The sequence below is a fragment of the Callithrix jacchus genome, chromosome 13 (genome assembly GCF_049354715.1).
Source record: "Callithrix jacchus isolate 240 chromosome 13, calJac240_pri, whole genome shotgun sequence".
NCBI lineage: Eukaryota > Metazoa > Chordata > Mammalia > Primates > Cebidae > Callithrix > Callithrix jacchus.
The window spans coordinates 13,660,456-13,674,237 of record NC_133514.1 but is presented as its reverse complement, the minus strand read 5'-3'; the positions used below and the strand labels follow the sequence as shown (position 1 = coordinate 13,674,237).

The window sequence follows — 13,782 nt, the reverse complement described above, 5'->3', positions numbered from 1 at the left end:
CTCTGATTTGCAGCCAAAAGATTCCAGCCAGCCACAGCTCCCAACAGAATGTTATCCCTTCTCTAAACATTTGGAGAACTTTCTGGCTGTCCTGCGGTCCTCACCAGCATGCTACCTTTCATTATAGTTCCCCAAATGCTCTCTTAACTCTTCTGACCAGGAATGTATCTTTCTATCCCTGAAATCTAATAAGAAAAACAGATGGCCAGGCATGGTGGCTCAGGCCTGTAATCCCAGCACTCGGGAGTCGAGGAGGGTGGATCACGAAGTCAGAAGTTTGAGACCAGCCAGACCAACATGGTGAAACCCTGTCTCTACTAAAAATACAAAAAGTAGCCGGGCGTGGTGGTGCGCAGCTGTAATCACAGCTACTCAGGAGGCTGAGGCAGAAGAATCACCTGAAGCCGGGAAGTGAAGGTTGCAGTGAGCCAAGATCATGCCACTGCACTCCAGCCTGGGTGACAGAGTAAGACTCTATCTCAAAAAAAAAAACAGTTGACTTGTCAGACATTCTCTATGCACTGAGTGAATTAGTCAACTCAGCATTATCCCTTTACATGCATTCTTTCAAGTCATCTTTACAGCAACCCGAAGACATAGGTACCATGGTCCTCAATTAACACAGAGGAACCTGAGGCACAGAGAGACTGAATAACTTGTCCCCGGTCACACAGCTGACAGATGGGGAAACTGAGGTCCAAATCAGAGCCCATGTGGGCTATGCTGCCTCTTGGCAACCATGTCCTGTATTCCAAAGTCCTTGTTACTTGCAGAAACAAATGAATGAATGAATAAATGAATGAATGAATGAATGAATGCAGCAAGATTTCCTTGTATGGGGATTTACAGATGTTAAACTATGTAACCGGTTGGCAAGAACAAGTTGCTGCCCTCGTTTGCAGAGAGTTTAGGAGAAGCAGCGGGTGAGTGCAGCAGGAGTTGGGTGTCCAATTATGAATCTAGGCAGGCCTGGGTTAGATGTGGAGTCCATGCAGGGCCACGGAAAAGGTATTTGGCCTCTCCAAGGCTGAAAAATTAAAATGATACTAAGGGCATTTGCCTCACAGAATGGTTGTGAGGATTGGATACTGTGCGGTATCTGGTTTCACAGTCAGCATTCTGCTCATATTTGCCAACTGAGCGCACACACACATACATACTACACGCATGGATACTTGGCTACCCACAGCCAACTGCATGGAACACACTCCAGCTGTCATCCTCCTGTGTCCACACACTGACACTTTCCCCAGTGACCCCAGAATCACCCCGACTCATCTCCTCCTTTACTCCTGGTTCTTCCAGCATTTATTCTTGGTCTTGTGCTAGAGGTATCTCCTCCTTCCCTTTCATCCAGACTGCAGCACATACACCTACTCATGTAGACTTTCTCTTTTTTTGGATGGAGTCTCGCTCTGTCGCCCAGGCTGGAGTGCAATGGTGCGATCTCAGCTCACTGCAACCTCTGCCTCTTGGGTTCAAGCTATTCTCCTGTCTCAGCCTCCCCATTAGCTGCAATTACAGGCACCCACCACCATACCCGGCTAGTTTTTGTATTTTTAATAGAGACTGGATTTCACCATGTTGGCCAGGCTTATCTCGAACTCCTGATCTCAGGTGATCCACCCGCCTCAGCCTCCCAAAGTACAGGCATGAGCTACCAAACCCAGCCTCATCTGTACATTTAAACAAGCTTTTACACAAAGCACACAGATAGCAACACCCAGAAGAGGCCATGTGCTAGAAAGCTGGTACCATCTGTGCACATAGAAAAGCCTCCAGGAAGCTAACCACCCCATCACACTCACCCTTTCACACACTTTCCACTGCTCACATTCCAACTTTCCAAGTCCCATTAAAAACTACAACCACACACCATCCGTGCACTTCTCCCAGCATGGGGGACACCAAGTCATCCTTGCTCCATGAGCAGTGCTGTCCATCACATCTTCCCCTTAATGGGTGCTACGGACTGAAGTGCACCCTTGAGTTCATATGTGAAGCCCTAACCCCCAGGGTGACTGTGTTCGGAGACATGGCTGGTAAGGATGTAATTAAGGTTAAAGGGGTCATAAGGGTGGGGCCCTGATCTGACAGGTGTGGTGTCCCTCTGGGAAGAGAAAGAGATCCCAGGAATGTGTGCACACAGTGAAGAGGCCACGTGAGGATGCAGCAAGAAGGCCGGCTGTCTTCTCCAGAAGAGGAGAGAGGCCTCAGAAGAACTCACCCTGCTGACACCTTGATCTTGGACTTCCAGCCTTCAGAACTCCAGAAAAAACAATGTCTGTGGTTGAGGCCACCTGGTCTGTGGCATTTTGTTATGGCAGCCCAAGCAAACTAACACAATGGGCCTCTTTTTTTAACCCCTTCGTTTTAGATAAATACTGCCTTGCACTTAAATTTTCACCCTTCAGAAACTCTATACAACTAATTAAGAAATAAAATCACAATTTGCATGCCAAAGGAGAGCTTACAAGATATTTCCTTATTGTGTAAACTAATGGATACTGACATCAACGCTACATCCTCATTTTCAGAAGAAAACCAGGAATTAAAAAAAAAAAAAAATGGGTCTAGGATCTTGCCTGGGGCTGCAAGGTGGATGTCTTGTGGAGCTGGTGCTCCAGTCAAGACCCTCAGATCCCAGATTCTCATGCTATCCTTGCTGCACGTGTATCTTCCTTGGTCCTTCCGAGACACAGATGAACAATCATTATGTGCAATTTTCACTCACTCCTACCCTCCTCTAGCTCTTCATCTCTTTTGAAGGGGATGGGACCATGCAAAAGGAGCCTGCAGAGTGGGCAGGCCTCCTGAAATATCCCTGGATTTTCCCTGGAAGGAAAAATCCCTGGTGGTCACTCACCACCAGGCACGCCCTGAGGATGCAGCGGTAGGAGGTCCTGGCAGCTCTGACCCCTTCTTTCAGAGGCCGCTCCATGCAGGCAAAGCACTGTGTGATGGTCTTTTCCAGCAGCTCAATCTTCTCTTCCGTGAATCTCCGCAGGTCACTCACATGCAAGTGTTCATTCTAGGGACAAAGACCAAAAAAGCATCAGGCCACCCACTCCCTCAGAGCAGCTTCTCCTCAAGCTTTGCTTCCTTTAAGCTTGTCACCAGCTCAAGACTCAGCTTATCACTCAGAGCTGACCTCTCTTTATTGTCCCCACAAGGCCTCACTCAGTGCACAGAACCCCCTAGGCTTTGTGGGGTTACAGAACAGAACAAATACCTGCCTGGTGCGACTTGTTTCATTTCTTAAAAATGAAATCTCTGCTCATTCAGCAACTTATTTCAGATGTATAATCCATGAGGCTATTTGGGGAAGGAGCTATCCACACAGAAATCCAATTGTTATTAAAACAGATTTTTCCAATGACATCTGATTCAACAAATATTTTGTGAGCTTCGACTCTGCACCAAGCAGTTTTTATGGATAATACTTCTCAAATTTTAACGTGCATACAAATCAACAGGTGATCTTAAAATCCGAAATCCGAGGCCCTGGGATTCTGCATTTCTAGCTAGTCCCCAGGTAATGCTGGTCTCCCGGGCTTTGGACCACACTTTGCATAGCAAAGCTACACAACCACAAAAATAAATCCATGCTTCCATCTTCAAAGAACACATTCTAATCAGGGAGAAAACATATATTCAAATAATACAAGGAAGTGACCACCAGAGAAAGCCTTGACCCCCAGGGGCCTGATAGGGTCTGCCGCGTGCCTACTCAGATATCATTCTGAATCACAGCTCCTATAATTCCACATGTTGTGGGAGGGATCTGGTGGGAGATAATTGAATTATGGGGTTGGTTTCCCCCATACCATTATCATGGTAGTGAATGAGTCTCACAAGTTCCGATGGTTTTACAGGGGGAAACCCCCTTTGCTTGGCTCTCATTTCTCTCTTGTCTGCCACCATATGAAACATGCCTTTTGCTTTTGACCATAATTGTGAGGCCTCCCCAGCCATGAAGAACTGGGAATCGATTTAAACCTCTTTTCCTTGGTTGCGTGTGATGGCTCACCCCTGTAATCCCAGCACTTTGGGAGGCCGAGGTGGGCAGATCAAAAGGTCAGGAGCTACAGACCAGCCTGGGCAATATGGTGAAACTCCATCTCTACTAAATATACAAAAATTAGGTGGGCATGGTGACAGTCACCTATAGTTCCAGCTACTCAGGAGGCTGAGGCAGGAGAATCACTTGAACCCAGGAGGTGGAGGTTGCAGTGAGCTGAGATCATGCCATTGCACTCCAGCCTGGGCAACAAGAGCAAGACTCCTTCTCAAAAAAAAAAAAACTCTTTTTCTCTGTAAATTACCCAGTCTTGCTTACGTCTATATAAGCAGCATGAAACCGGACGAATACAGTGGCAAACTGGGAACTCGTAGCCTTGTTCCCTGCCTGGGAGCCTTAGTGGACCCTACAGTGTCTGCAGCAGACAGAGCCACACTCCCCAGTTTGGCCCTTAAGGCACTTCATAGCCAGACTCACCCCACCTCTCCAGCACCACCACCTGTTTGCCCAACATGTCTTGCCAAGTAACTACCCCTGGACTTGCTGCCGTTCCCCAAATATGCTGTCCATCTTGTGCCCTCTGGGCCTTGCTGATTTCATCTTTGTTACTTCAGAGACAAAGCTCAAAAGTGCCTCCCGGGAGGCACCTTCCCTGAGTCCCCAGGTAGAGGTGGGGCTCCCTGTCCTGTGGTCCCACCGCACTTCCCACAGTCCTGTGCCACAGGGTGGTCCTGTCGTATGATATCTCTCTCTTGTTCCCTATGTCTCCTTCCCTGGATAGGAACTTGCCAGAGGAACGGGCTGCTAGTCATTCATGCTCCTTTATTCCAGGGCACAGCACAGACAGCAAAACCCATATACACCTGTGGATTGAATGAGTGGTCCAGAGAAACTGCTAGATAATTCAGGCTTTTAAATTCTATTCCAAATCGACAGAAATAGCTCTGAAATTGATGGGTGACCTGATGGAGGTGATTTAACTTCTCTGGTTCTCAACTGTATCATCTTTACAGTAAGTGAATTGGGTTGAATCATCTTGAAAACAACCCCCCACTCTGAAACTCTGTGAATCTTGGAGCAAATAAGTTTTAGAATGTATGGAGACTGTGTAGCATTCGGTGCACCCTGGGAATTTTCCTCATTCTCACCATTAAGAATTCTACAAGGCATATTTTTCCCCAGGGCATCCTTTAGATTCTTTTGAATTTGTGATGTTGCCAATGATGAAAATGAAAGAAGAAAGAAGTCATGGAAAGAAAAGCTATGGGCACGATTCTCACAATGCCTCACTCTCGATAAATCTCTGTTGAATAAACAAAAGAATGGTAAGAAAGGGAAGAGCTGAAAATATAAGAACAATAAGAAACAGAGAAGCTGGCACTTAGTATGAATAAATGCCAACTTCATTTGACATTGAGATGTCACCATCAACTTACTATGGATTCTTAAAAATAATGAGTGCTCATTTAAAATCACTAACTACTGAAACTCTAAATGTTGGGTTTCAGTGACCATCTTTGATAAAAATAATCAGTCTCACACAAAGTAGATTTGATTTTTCAGAATTCAAAGGAACTCACAAATTCTTGCCTTCCAACTTTCTATCAAAGAGCTGAGAGTAAGACCAATATCTAAGGCCAAGGAATTTTGAGCAAAGTTGCCAGCAACTCCCTAACATAGCTGTCGCAGAAGTGCCAGCCAGCCCCTTGTCCTCTGTTCTCCAGTGCTTGAAGTCTGGCTGCAGAGGTGAATCTGAGCCCCTCTCAGTGCTGCACTTCCATATCATCAAAGAAAAGCATGTGGGGCAGGCACTTCCGGCCTTGACGGCAAAATGCCTTGTCCTTATGTCTGTGAAATACACCAACCACACACAGCCCCAAATCAGATTTATTTTCCATCAGCACTTCCAAAAGCAATCTTGTGCTGGGCAGACAGACAAATTTCACCCTGAAGAACTGTTTGGGGAAGTTGGAAGGTCAAACCCTTCCCCAACAATTTCAGCAGATGAAAGTCAGATGAGAAAAATCTCAGATTCCAAGAGTTTTGTTTTGTTTGCTTCTTGTACAACTAGACCAAAACAAGCCACAAGAAACATGATTTTAAAAGACTGAATGTTGCTCTATATGCCCCTTTTATGCAGAAGAAAGGCCCCACACCACTAAAGACTTTATACAACCAAAGGCTCTGGGTGGCACTGCTTACTCCCACCTGGAAGTCAGGTGTCCAGTGTTTGCCTCCCTTGCCACCCCACAGGGTCAGCCTTGGCCCACTTTCCCCATCTTCAGGACCAGCTCCCTGACCACTCACAAAGCCTTATTCATGTACTTCCTCTGTCCCTTCCCTGTTCCAGTATAAGAAGAAGACAAACACTGTGCACATCTGACGGGTGAAGGCAAGTGTAGAAATAAGCAAAGAGCAACCAGATGCCAACAGGCAAAGTCTGGTTGTTCAGAGCTCACTACAGCAAGGGAGTCGGCCACCATCATTTGAATTTAGCAGAGACTCAAAAGCAGGTAGAGGAGTGGAAAAGCTTCACGGTGGACAAAAAAGGGTGCACTAATTGGAGGCTGTTGGCCTGGAGATACTAGAAATGGGCTGGCTAAAAGCAGAGAGGTCAATGTTGTTGTTTAGGCATACCAAACACATTCCCTGATTGAGTAGTAAGTTGGAAGCAGGGACAGAGATTAGGGAAGTTATTCATCAAGTCCTGGCCATCTGGTGCTGATTGCTACAGTTATTCTTCAGCCTCCTGGGTTGTTATTAGAGATAGCAGTTTGACTTCCTGCAAGTCTGACTTACAGATAGAAGGCTTCCTGGGCTGTTTATTGTAGATAAGAGGTTGGTTTCTGGCTGCCTGCTATACGTTGTGGGTCATAGATTTATTTTTACACATGGTCCAGCCATTGTCTTTGTATATTCTGTCTCTCATAAGGAGACAATACACCTGGTGACTGATGACAGTAAGAGGATTTTCTCCAAACCCCCCCTCTGAGTCTCTAATCTAGTAGCTTATCCCTCTGATTTTAGGGTTAAAAAGAAATAATCCATAAAAGAGATAAATGTATCAGTTGCTATGAGAAAAGTAATTGTAACTAGTTTTTCAGAATGCCTGCATTCTTGTCAGGGAAGATAAGTATCAAATCTCTACTGAAAGTCCCTCCAAGCTTCCATCCTCTCACATTATTTTACTGTGCTCCTCTGAGCCTGAGATTCTGACAGTACCAGGGCATGCAGGAAATCCAGAGACAGATGAAACATTCTGGGGCTGTATACATAAACACACCTCTCCAGGAAAACCAAGAAGTATCTGCATTCCACTAGAAGCCAGCCAAATCACACCTGCCACCACTTAAACACATTCCATCTTGTTCAAGTCTCAGGAGGGATGGAAAACACCTAATATTTTGACATTTTCCCCTCCGTCCATCTGTCTCAGGTAAAATAGTATTTGTTTCTCTTTTACCCAAATGTGATGATTTTAGCCCTCTAAATCTTTTCGTCCTCTTAGACTCTCTGAACTTTATATCTTCCTTTAATATGAAAAGAAAAAAAAATATCATAAGTTAATTTTCTAACTTGGTAAAAGGAAATGTTCTGCTCAGGTGGGAGAGAATATGAAAGCCCAGTGCCTTCCATACCGGCAGCTTCTGCGTGGAGTTGAAACCATCCGTGAGGAGCAACAGGCCAAAGGCTTCGGTCACATACTTGGTCACTGTCCTCCTCTTCTTGTCCAAGAGCCTTTTCCTGATGTATTCTCTTAACTTAGGGATTTCTGGAATTCACAGGCGGCACAAACAATTGTAAAAGGCCAGAAGTTTCTGGTCAACAGAATTCATAAAAGTTGAAACATGAAGATGGCAGTCTGAATGAACTAGAGCTGAGATCCCAAGTGGGCTGGACGCCTACAGAACCCACCCCTCTGAAAAGCACTTTTCCCATGTCTAGGATCAGTGACAGTGATGAATGGTAGGTCAGCAATACTGCATATTTGTTTTATTTAGCTGTCTAAAAAAAACTACATGGAAAAGTACAGGCTGGTTGAAAACATAGGCTCTTTCCTTTGGACACCTATCACCTGCAAAGGTAAACCAAAATGTTCACAATTCTAGAATCTCAGTTCTTTGCTCCCCCCAGATTTTTCTTTCTATGGCAACTAACCATTAACACCAGAATAGCCCATGCTTGCTATAGAAAGAAGCAAGAATCTCTGACGTGTGTGTCACATCCTACCCGTTGTCAGTCAGAAGAAAATAGAGGCCACTCTACCATTTTCCCCATTATTCTCATATGTGGCAATTTCTCTATATTATTCCTTTAATATACCAGGCTAATTTTTTTTTTTTTAGATGGAGTCTCACTCTGTCGCCAGGCTGGAGCGCAGTGGCATGATCTCAGCTCCCTGCAACCTCCGCCTCTCAGGTTCAAGCAATTCTCCTGACTCAGCCTCCCAAGTAGCTGGGACTATAGGGGCGCCACCATGCACAGCTAATTTTTGTATTTTTAGTAAAGACAGGGTTTCACCATGTTGGCCAGAATGGTCTCAATCTCTTGACTTCATGATCCACCCATCTTCGCCTCCCGAAATGCTGGGATTACAGGCAGGAGCCACTGCGCCCAGCCAATTTTGTCTTTTATACCCTTAATCAAGCAGTTCCCTCATCTCTGGGAATATTTCACAGCTTCTGCTCCCTAACTTCCATTCACATACCTACACGTCTAGTAAAATGCACGCACGCTGCAAACCATGCCAAGTTCAGATGAGAACGCAGTCCTGACCCTGCCTGCTCACCCACTTTCCGCTGAGCCTCCAGCGCACAGGGAGCTCTAGATTCCTTGGGCTTCTGCTACACTGTGAAGTCAGCAACACTAACTAAGCCTTATTTTCACTTCAGTTTTTGCACTTGAGTTAGTATTAGCTCCTCATCCAAATTTCAACTTCTGTGAAGAAAGAGTCACGCCTTATGCTTTCCCTGCCTTGCAGGCAAAATATGCAATAGTCACTCAGAAAATAATTCTAATGCCTGTAGCTGGGTGGGAGAAGACTAAGGAAATGAGAACTCAATTATTTTGTTTTGTCATTTTGTTTTGTTTTGTTTTTCTGAGACAGAATTTCGCTCTTGTTGCCCAGGCTGGAGTGCAATGGCACAATCTTGGCTCACTACAACCTCTGCTTCATGGATTCAAGCAATTCTCCTGCCTCAGCCTCCCAAATAGCTGAGATTACAGGCGCCCACCAGCATGCCCAGCTAATTTTGTATTTTTAGTAGAGACAGGGTTTTGCCATGTTGATCAGGCTGGTCTCGAACTCCTGACCTCAGGCAATCAACCCCCCTTGGCCTCCCAAAGTGCTGGGATTACAGGCATGAGCCACTGCGCCCAGCAATCCAATTATTTGACCTTTGCCAACCCACAGTAAGATTTGGAGGCAAGAGGAATTGTGGTCTCTGGCACCACAACAATGTAGAGAGGAAAATAATCTTTATTTGCAACTGGTATCAAAACTGAGGCAAGCTAGAAAAAAAAAGTTTGTGAGGCACAAGAAGTTCTAGAGAAGAAAATTCAAAGTGCCAAACTTGATCTTGAGAATTTTAGTGATGGAGATTTAAAAAACATAAATTACCAGTTTCCTCTTCGGTGAGGAGAGCCTGCTGCCAGTACTCCTGGGCGCTGACTGTATACACCAGATCTGAGGCTTCCAGAACCTTGAAGTCAGCCGGCAGTTTTCTCTGAAGTGAGAGAGGCACACAGAAAACAAAATAGCTCAAACCACGGCAAAGGAAATCACACACAAAAGCCTTCAGCCAATTTCAGCTCACTCACTTCCTGTTCTCCACAAGCCCCACTGGGAACAGACAATGCTCTAAATGCCATCTGTCCACTCCTACCAAGGTCAGAGGTTATGAGAAACTGCTGCATAGAAACTATTCTCTTGGGAGTTAATATCAATTTTAGAAGAAAATGTGTGGAGACAGTAGCTGAAAGGTGTATCTCAGTGTTTAGAGGGGGAATAATACCAGGATCCCTTCTCGAAAAAGAAGCACGTCTCTGGAATGGGCAGTGGTGTGCCGCAGCCAGCTGTGCCAGCTCCTGAAAGCCGACAGCACACGTCACTTCCCTACTCTGCATTCAGTGACATCACACTGGTAGCTTGAAATTGACAAGGGTGGGACTGTCTCACCCTGAATCGCAAACCAACAACGCAAATCTATAACCACGTTGTAATCCCCAATCTTCAACCAAATAATTTCAGCCGACATGTGAGCACAGCTTGTCAATACTAAGAGGCACATTTTCCCCCATTTAATATTTCTGAAATTGAGATGCATTTTGCAACTGTGGTAGGCCAGGTGGCAGCCACAAGGTGGTTGTCACCGCTTGCATGTTATGGGCTGCAATGTATCCCTTTCCAAAATTCACATGTTGAGGTCCTAACCACAGGAATTGGCAAATTGTATACATCTGCCTTTTTTTTTTTTTTTTCGTTTTGGGGGATTTTATTTTTCTTTCGACACAGAGTCTAGCTCTGTCACCAGGCTGGAGTGCAATGGCCCGATCTTGGCTGACTGCAACCTCCACCTCCCAGGTTCAAGTGATTCTTCTGCCTCAGCCTCCTGAGTAGCTGGGATTACAGGCACGCACTGCCACACCCAGCGAATTTTTGTATTTTTAGTAGAGTTTCTCTATGTTGGCCAGGATGGTCTCAATCTCCTGACCTCGTGATACATCCACCTCAGCCCCCGAAAGTGCTGGGATTACAGGCAGGAGCCACTGTGCCCAGCCGGGATTTTTTTTTTAAACAAAGAGCTCGTTATTAAACATTTACAAGCACAACACAACACAAACTGGGCTAAGATCCTATAAAAGCGACAGTTGCTCAACCAGGCAGTTAGTGAGTAATCACAAACATTTTAATGCCGACTCATGTCGAAACAAATTATGATATTAAAGGTCAAGCAGTTAAGAATTACTCGACAAAGTCTTTTTTGGTGCTTAGAAATATAGTATCATGGAGAATTGTACTAGCATTATACAGAAATCGTATTCCACATCCATTCATTCTTTTCACTTAGAAAGAAAAAACATTCACATGTAGAATGTGCGTGTGCTTATGTGAGTATTTGAGGGAGGTAGAAAACAGCGGAGAGTTATGAATCTCTTTCTGATGCAAAGATACAAAAGAGCTGAGTGAGCAGAGGCCCTGCAGTCCACTGGGACTGGTGAGAAGCCGTGTCCCTGGCAAGCTATAAGCACCTGTAGTTAAGACTGGAATACGGATATCTGTGCAGGCTGCCAGAAGCCCACCCCTCATGGAGTCAGCTGAAGTTGTATACAGGATCTACTGAGATTTTGCTTAGAGTTTTCACTCTAGGAAAAAGTTGAGGGAAAGCTGAAACTATTTTTCTACTGCAAGATGAAATTAATGTAGAATTAAATTTAAGGAGGGTTTTTAAACAGTTCCAAAAAGAAGGGTGCTTAGCTGCATCTAGAGGTTCGCATTATTTAAAATCTGAACCTAAATCTTGTATAACTTTTCTACAAATTATTGAAGATTAATCAACATTTATGCTGTTTATTGTAGTAAAAACAAATGTTTTTCTAGTGGCAGTGAAGTGACTCTAGCATAACGGGTTCATGTCATTGTGTAAGAGAATTAGAAACAGTTATAGTTGGAGGGTAGGATCCAGATGGCAGTAGGTATTCATCAAATTATGCCACAGAAAGATTAGACACTGTTGTCATTTAAACACGTGGTTTGTCATAATAAAACGTGACACGATATATTCAAGTTTGTAGAAAGATATTGTATATGAAATGATGTGGAAGCTGAAACCAGAAGGGAAGCCAGGTGTGGTGGCTCACACCTGTATTCCCAACACTTTGGGAGGCCAAGGCGGGTGGATCCCCTGAGGTCAGGAGTTCGAGACCAGCTTGGTCAACATGGTGAAACTCCATCTCTACTAAAAATACAAAAAATTAACCAGGCATGGAGGCCACGCCTGGAATCCCAACTACTTGGGAGGCTGAGGCAAGAGAATTGCTTGAACCCCAGAGGCACAGGTTGCAGTGAGCCAAGACCACACCACTGCACTCCAGCCTGAGCAGCAGAGCCAGACTCCATCTCCAGGAAAAAAAAAATCATGACCCAATTTTTAAAAATCTACCTGAAATCAGTAACATAAATCATGACTCATTTTTAAAAATCTACCTTTTCTAGCTTTGTCATGAGCATTATGTTGCAGTGATGTCGCTCTGCCACTGTCTTACTTGCATAAAATAATTTGATCTGTCCCCCTAGCACTCTTTCATCATGGTGGTTATTGTTAGAGACGGGGTCTCTCTCTATCGCCCAGGCTGCTCTTGAACTCCTGGCCTCAAACGATCCTTCCATCTCTGCCTCCCAAAGTGCTGAGATTACAGGTGGGAGTCACCACTTCAGGCCCAATTTTTATTATTTTTAATATTATTCTCACTAAAAGAAACCCCAGGTTCCTGGAGAGTAGTTGGTCCACGTCTTGGGGCAGTGAAAAATAAAGTGGACCTGAATATCTTGTTGTGGCTAGACAGCAAGAACGTTTTTTAAATGCTGACGGGAGTAATGCTAAACAGGGCCAGCTTAAAGGGCTGCCAGTAGCCAAAAAGTGACACACTAAGCATCAGAAGGAACACAGTAGTTCGGTGAAAAGCTACGAGCTCATTATGATCCTTAAACTGTGTACATAAAATAAGGTATGTTAAAGTAAAGGCATTCACCAGCTCAAACAATATGCCTGAGACTGTCAAATTTCCATCTGTAGCCAGGTGCGGTGGCTCACGCCTGATATCCCAGCACTTCGGGAGGCCGAGGAGGGCGGATCATGAGCGTGGGAGTTCAAGACCAGTCTGGCCAATATAGTGAAATCCTGTCTCTACTAAAAATACAAAAATTAGCCAGGCATGGTGGTGTATGCCTGTAGTCCCAGCTACTCAGGAGGCTGAGGCAAGAGAACCGCTTGAAACCAGAAGGCAGAGGTTGCAGTGAGCCGAGAATGCACCATTGCACTGCAACCTGGGCTACAGAGCAAGACACCATTAAAAAAATTAAAAAAGAAATTTTCAGTCTGTAAATTCCACTTGCCCATGTCCTGAAAGTTTACCTAACTTATTAAAAGAATGTTAACAGTCTTTGTAGGGGCACAAAAATCCCATCAGGTTAGGTTAGAATAAAAAGTTGTGTGAGAGTTTATAGTAAAAACTGGGTCAAGGCAAAATTTAAGGGAAAGTCAAGTGAACCATAACATACCAGATGATAAGAAAAGGTGTGGAGCTGGAATGCTGTGTTACTATCGGATGGGGCCCGAATCATGCCTCTCGGAAGGATCTAAGTGCCTGTGTCTCAGCTTTGAATCTCAAACTGATAACCCGAATCCATAACCACATCGGGAGGCCCAGTCTTCAACCAAAGCATTTCAGCTGACGTGTGACCACAGCTTATCAACACTACGAGGTGCGTTGTTTCCCTGTTTCCCGTTTCGGAAATGGAGATGCATCTTGCAACAGCTCTAGGCCAGGTGACAGTCATGAAGTGGGTGTCACTGCCTGCATGTTACGGGCTGAAATGTATCCCCTCCAAAATACACATGTTGAGGTCCTAATCTCCACTACCTCAAAATATGTCCTTTCATGGCAACTAGGTCATTGAGGATGGCATGTATTAAGCTGAAGTCACATTGGAGGAGGGTGGGCCCCAATCTGATATGACTGGTGTCTTTTAAAACGGGAAA

At 44.8% G+C, this 13,782-nt stretch overlaps 1 protein-coding gene across 1 annotated transcript in view; it reads right to left on the bottom strand.

Moving 5' to 3' along the window:
- NUGGC (nuclear GTPase, germinal center associated) overlaps positions 1 to 13,782 on the bottom strand; it is a 57,622-nt gene that overhangs the window by 17,447 nt on the left and 26,393 nt on the right. The window contains exons 11-13 of the mRNA XM_035269908.3: positions 9,642 to 9,747; positions 7,660 to 7,793; positions 2,867 to 3,031 (exon numbers count right to left, since the gene is read on the bottom strand). Of these exons, the coding sequence (XP_035125799.1) occupies positions 2,867 to 3,031; positions 7,660 to 7,793; positions 9,642 to 9,747 (405 nt within the window). The remainder of the gene's footprint in view (positions 1 to 2,866; positions 3,032 to 7,659; positions 7,794 to 9,641; positions 9,748 to 13,782) is intronic.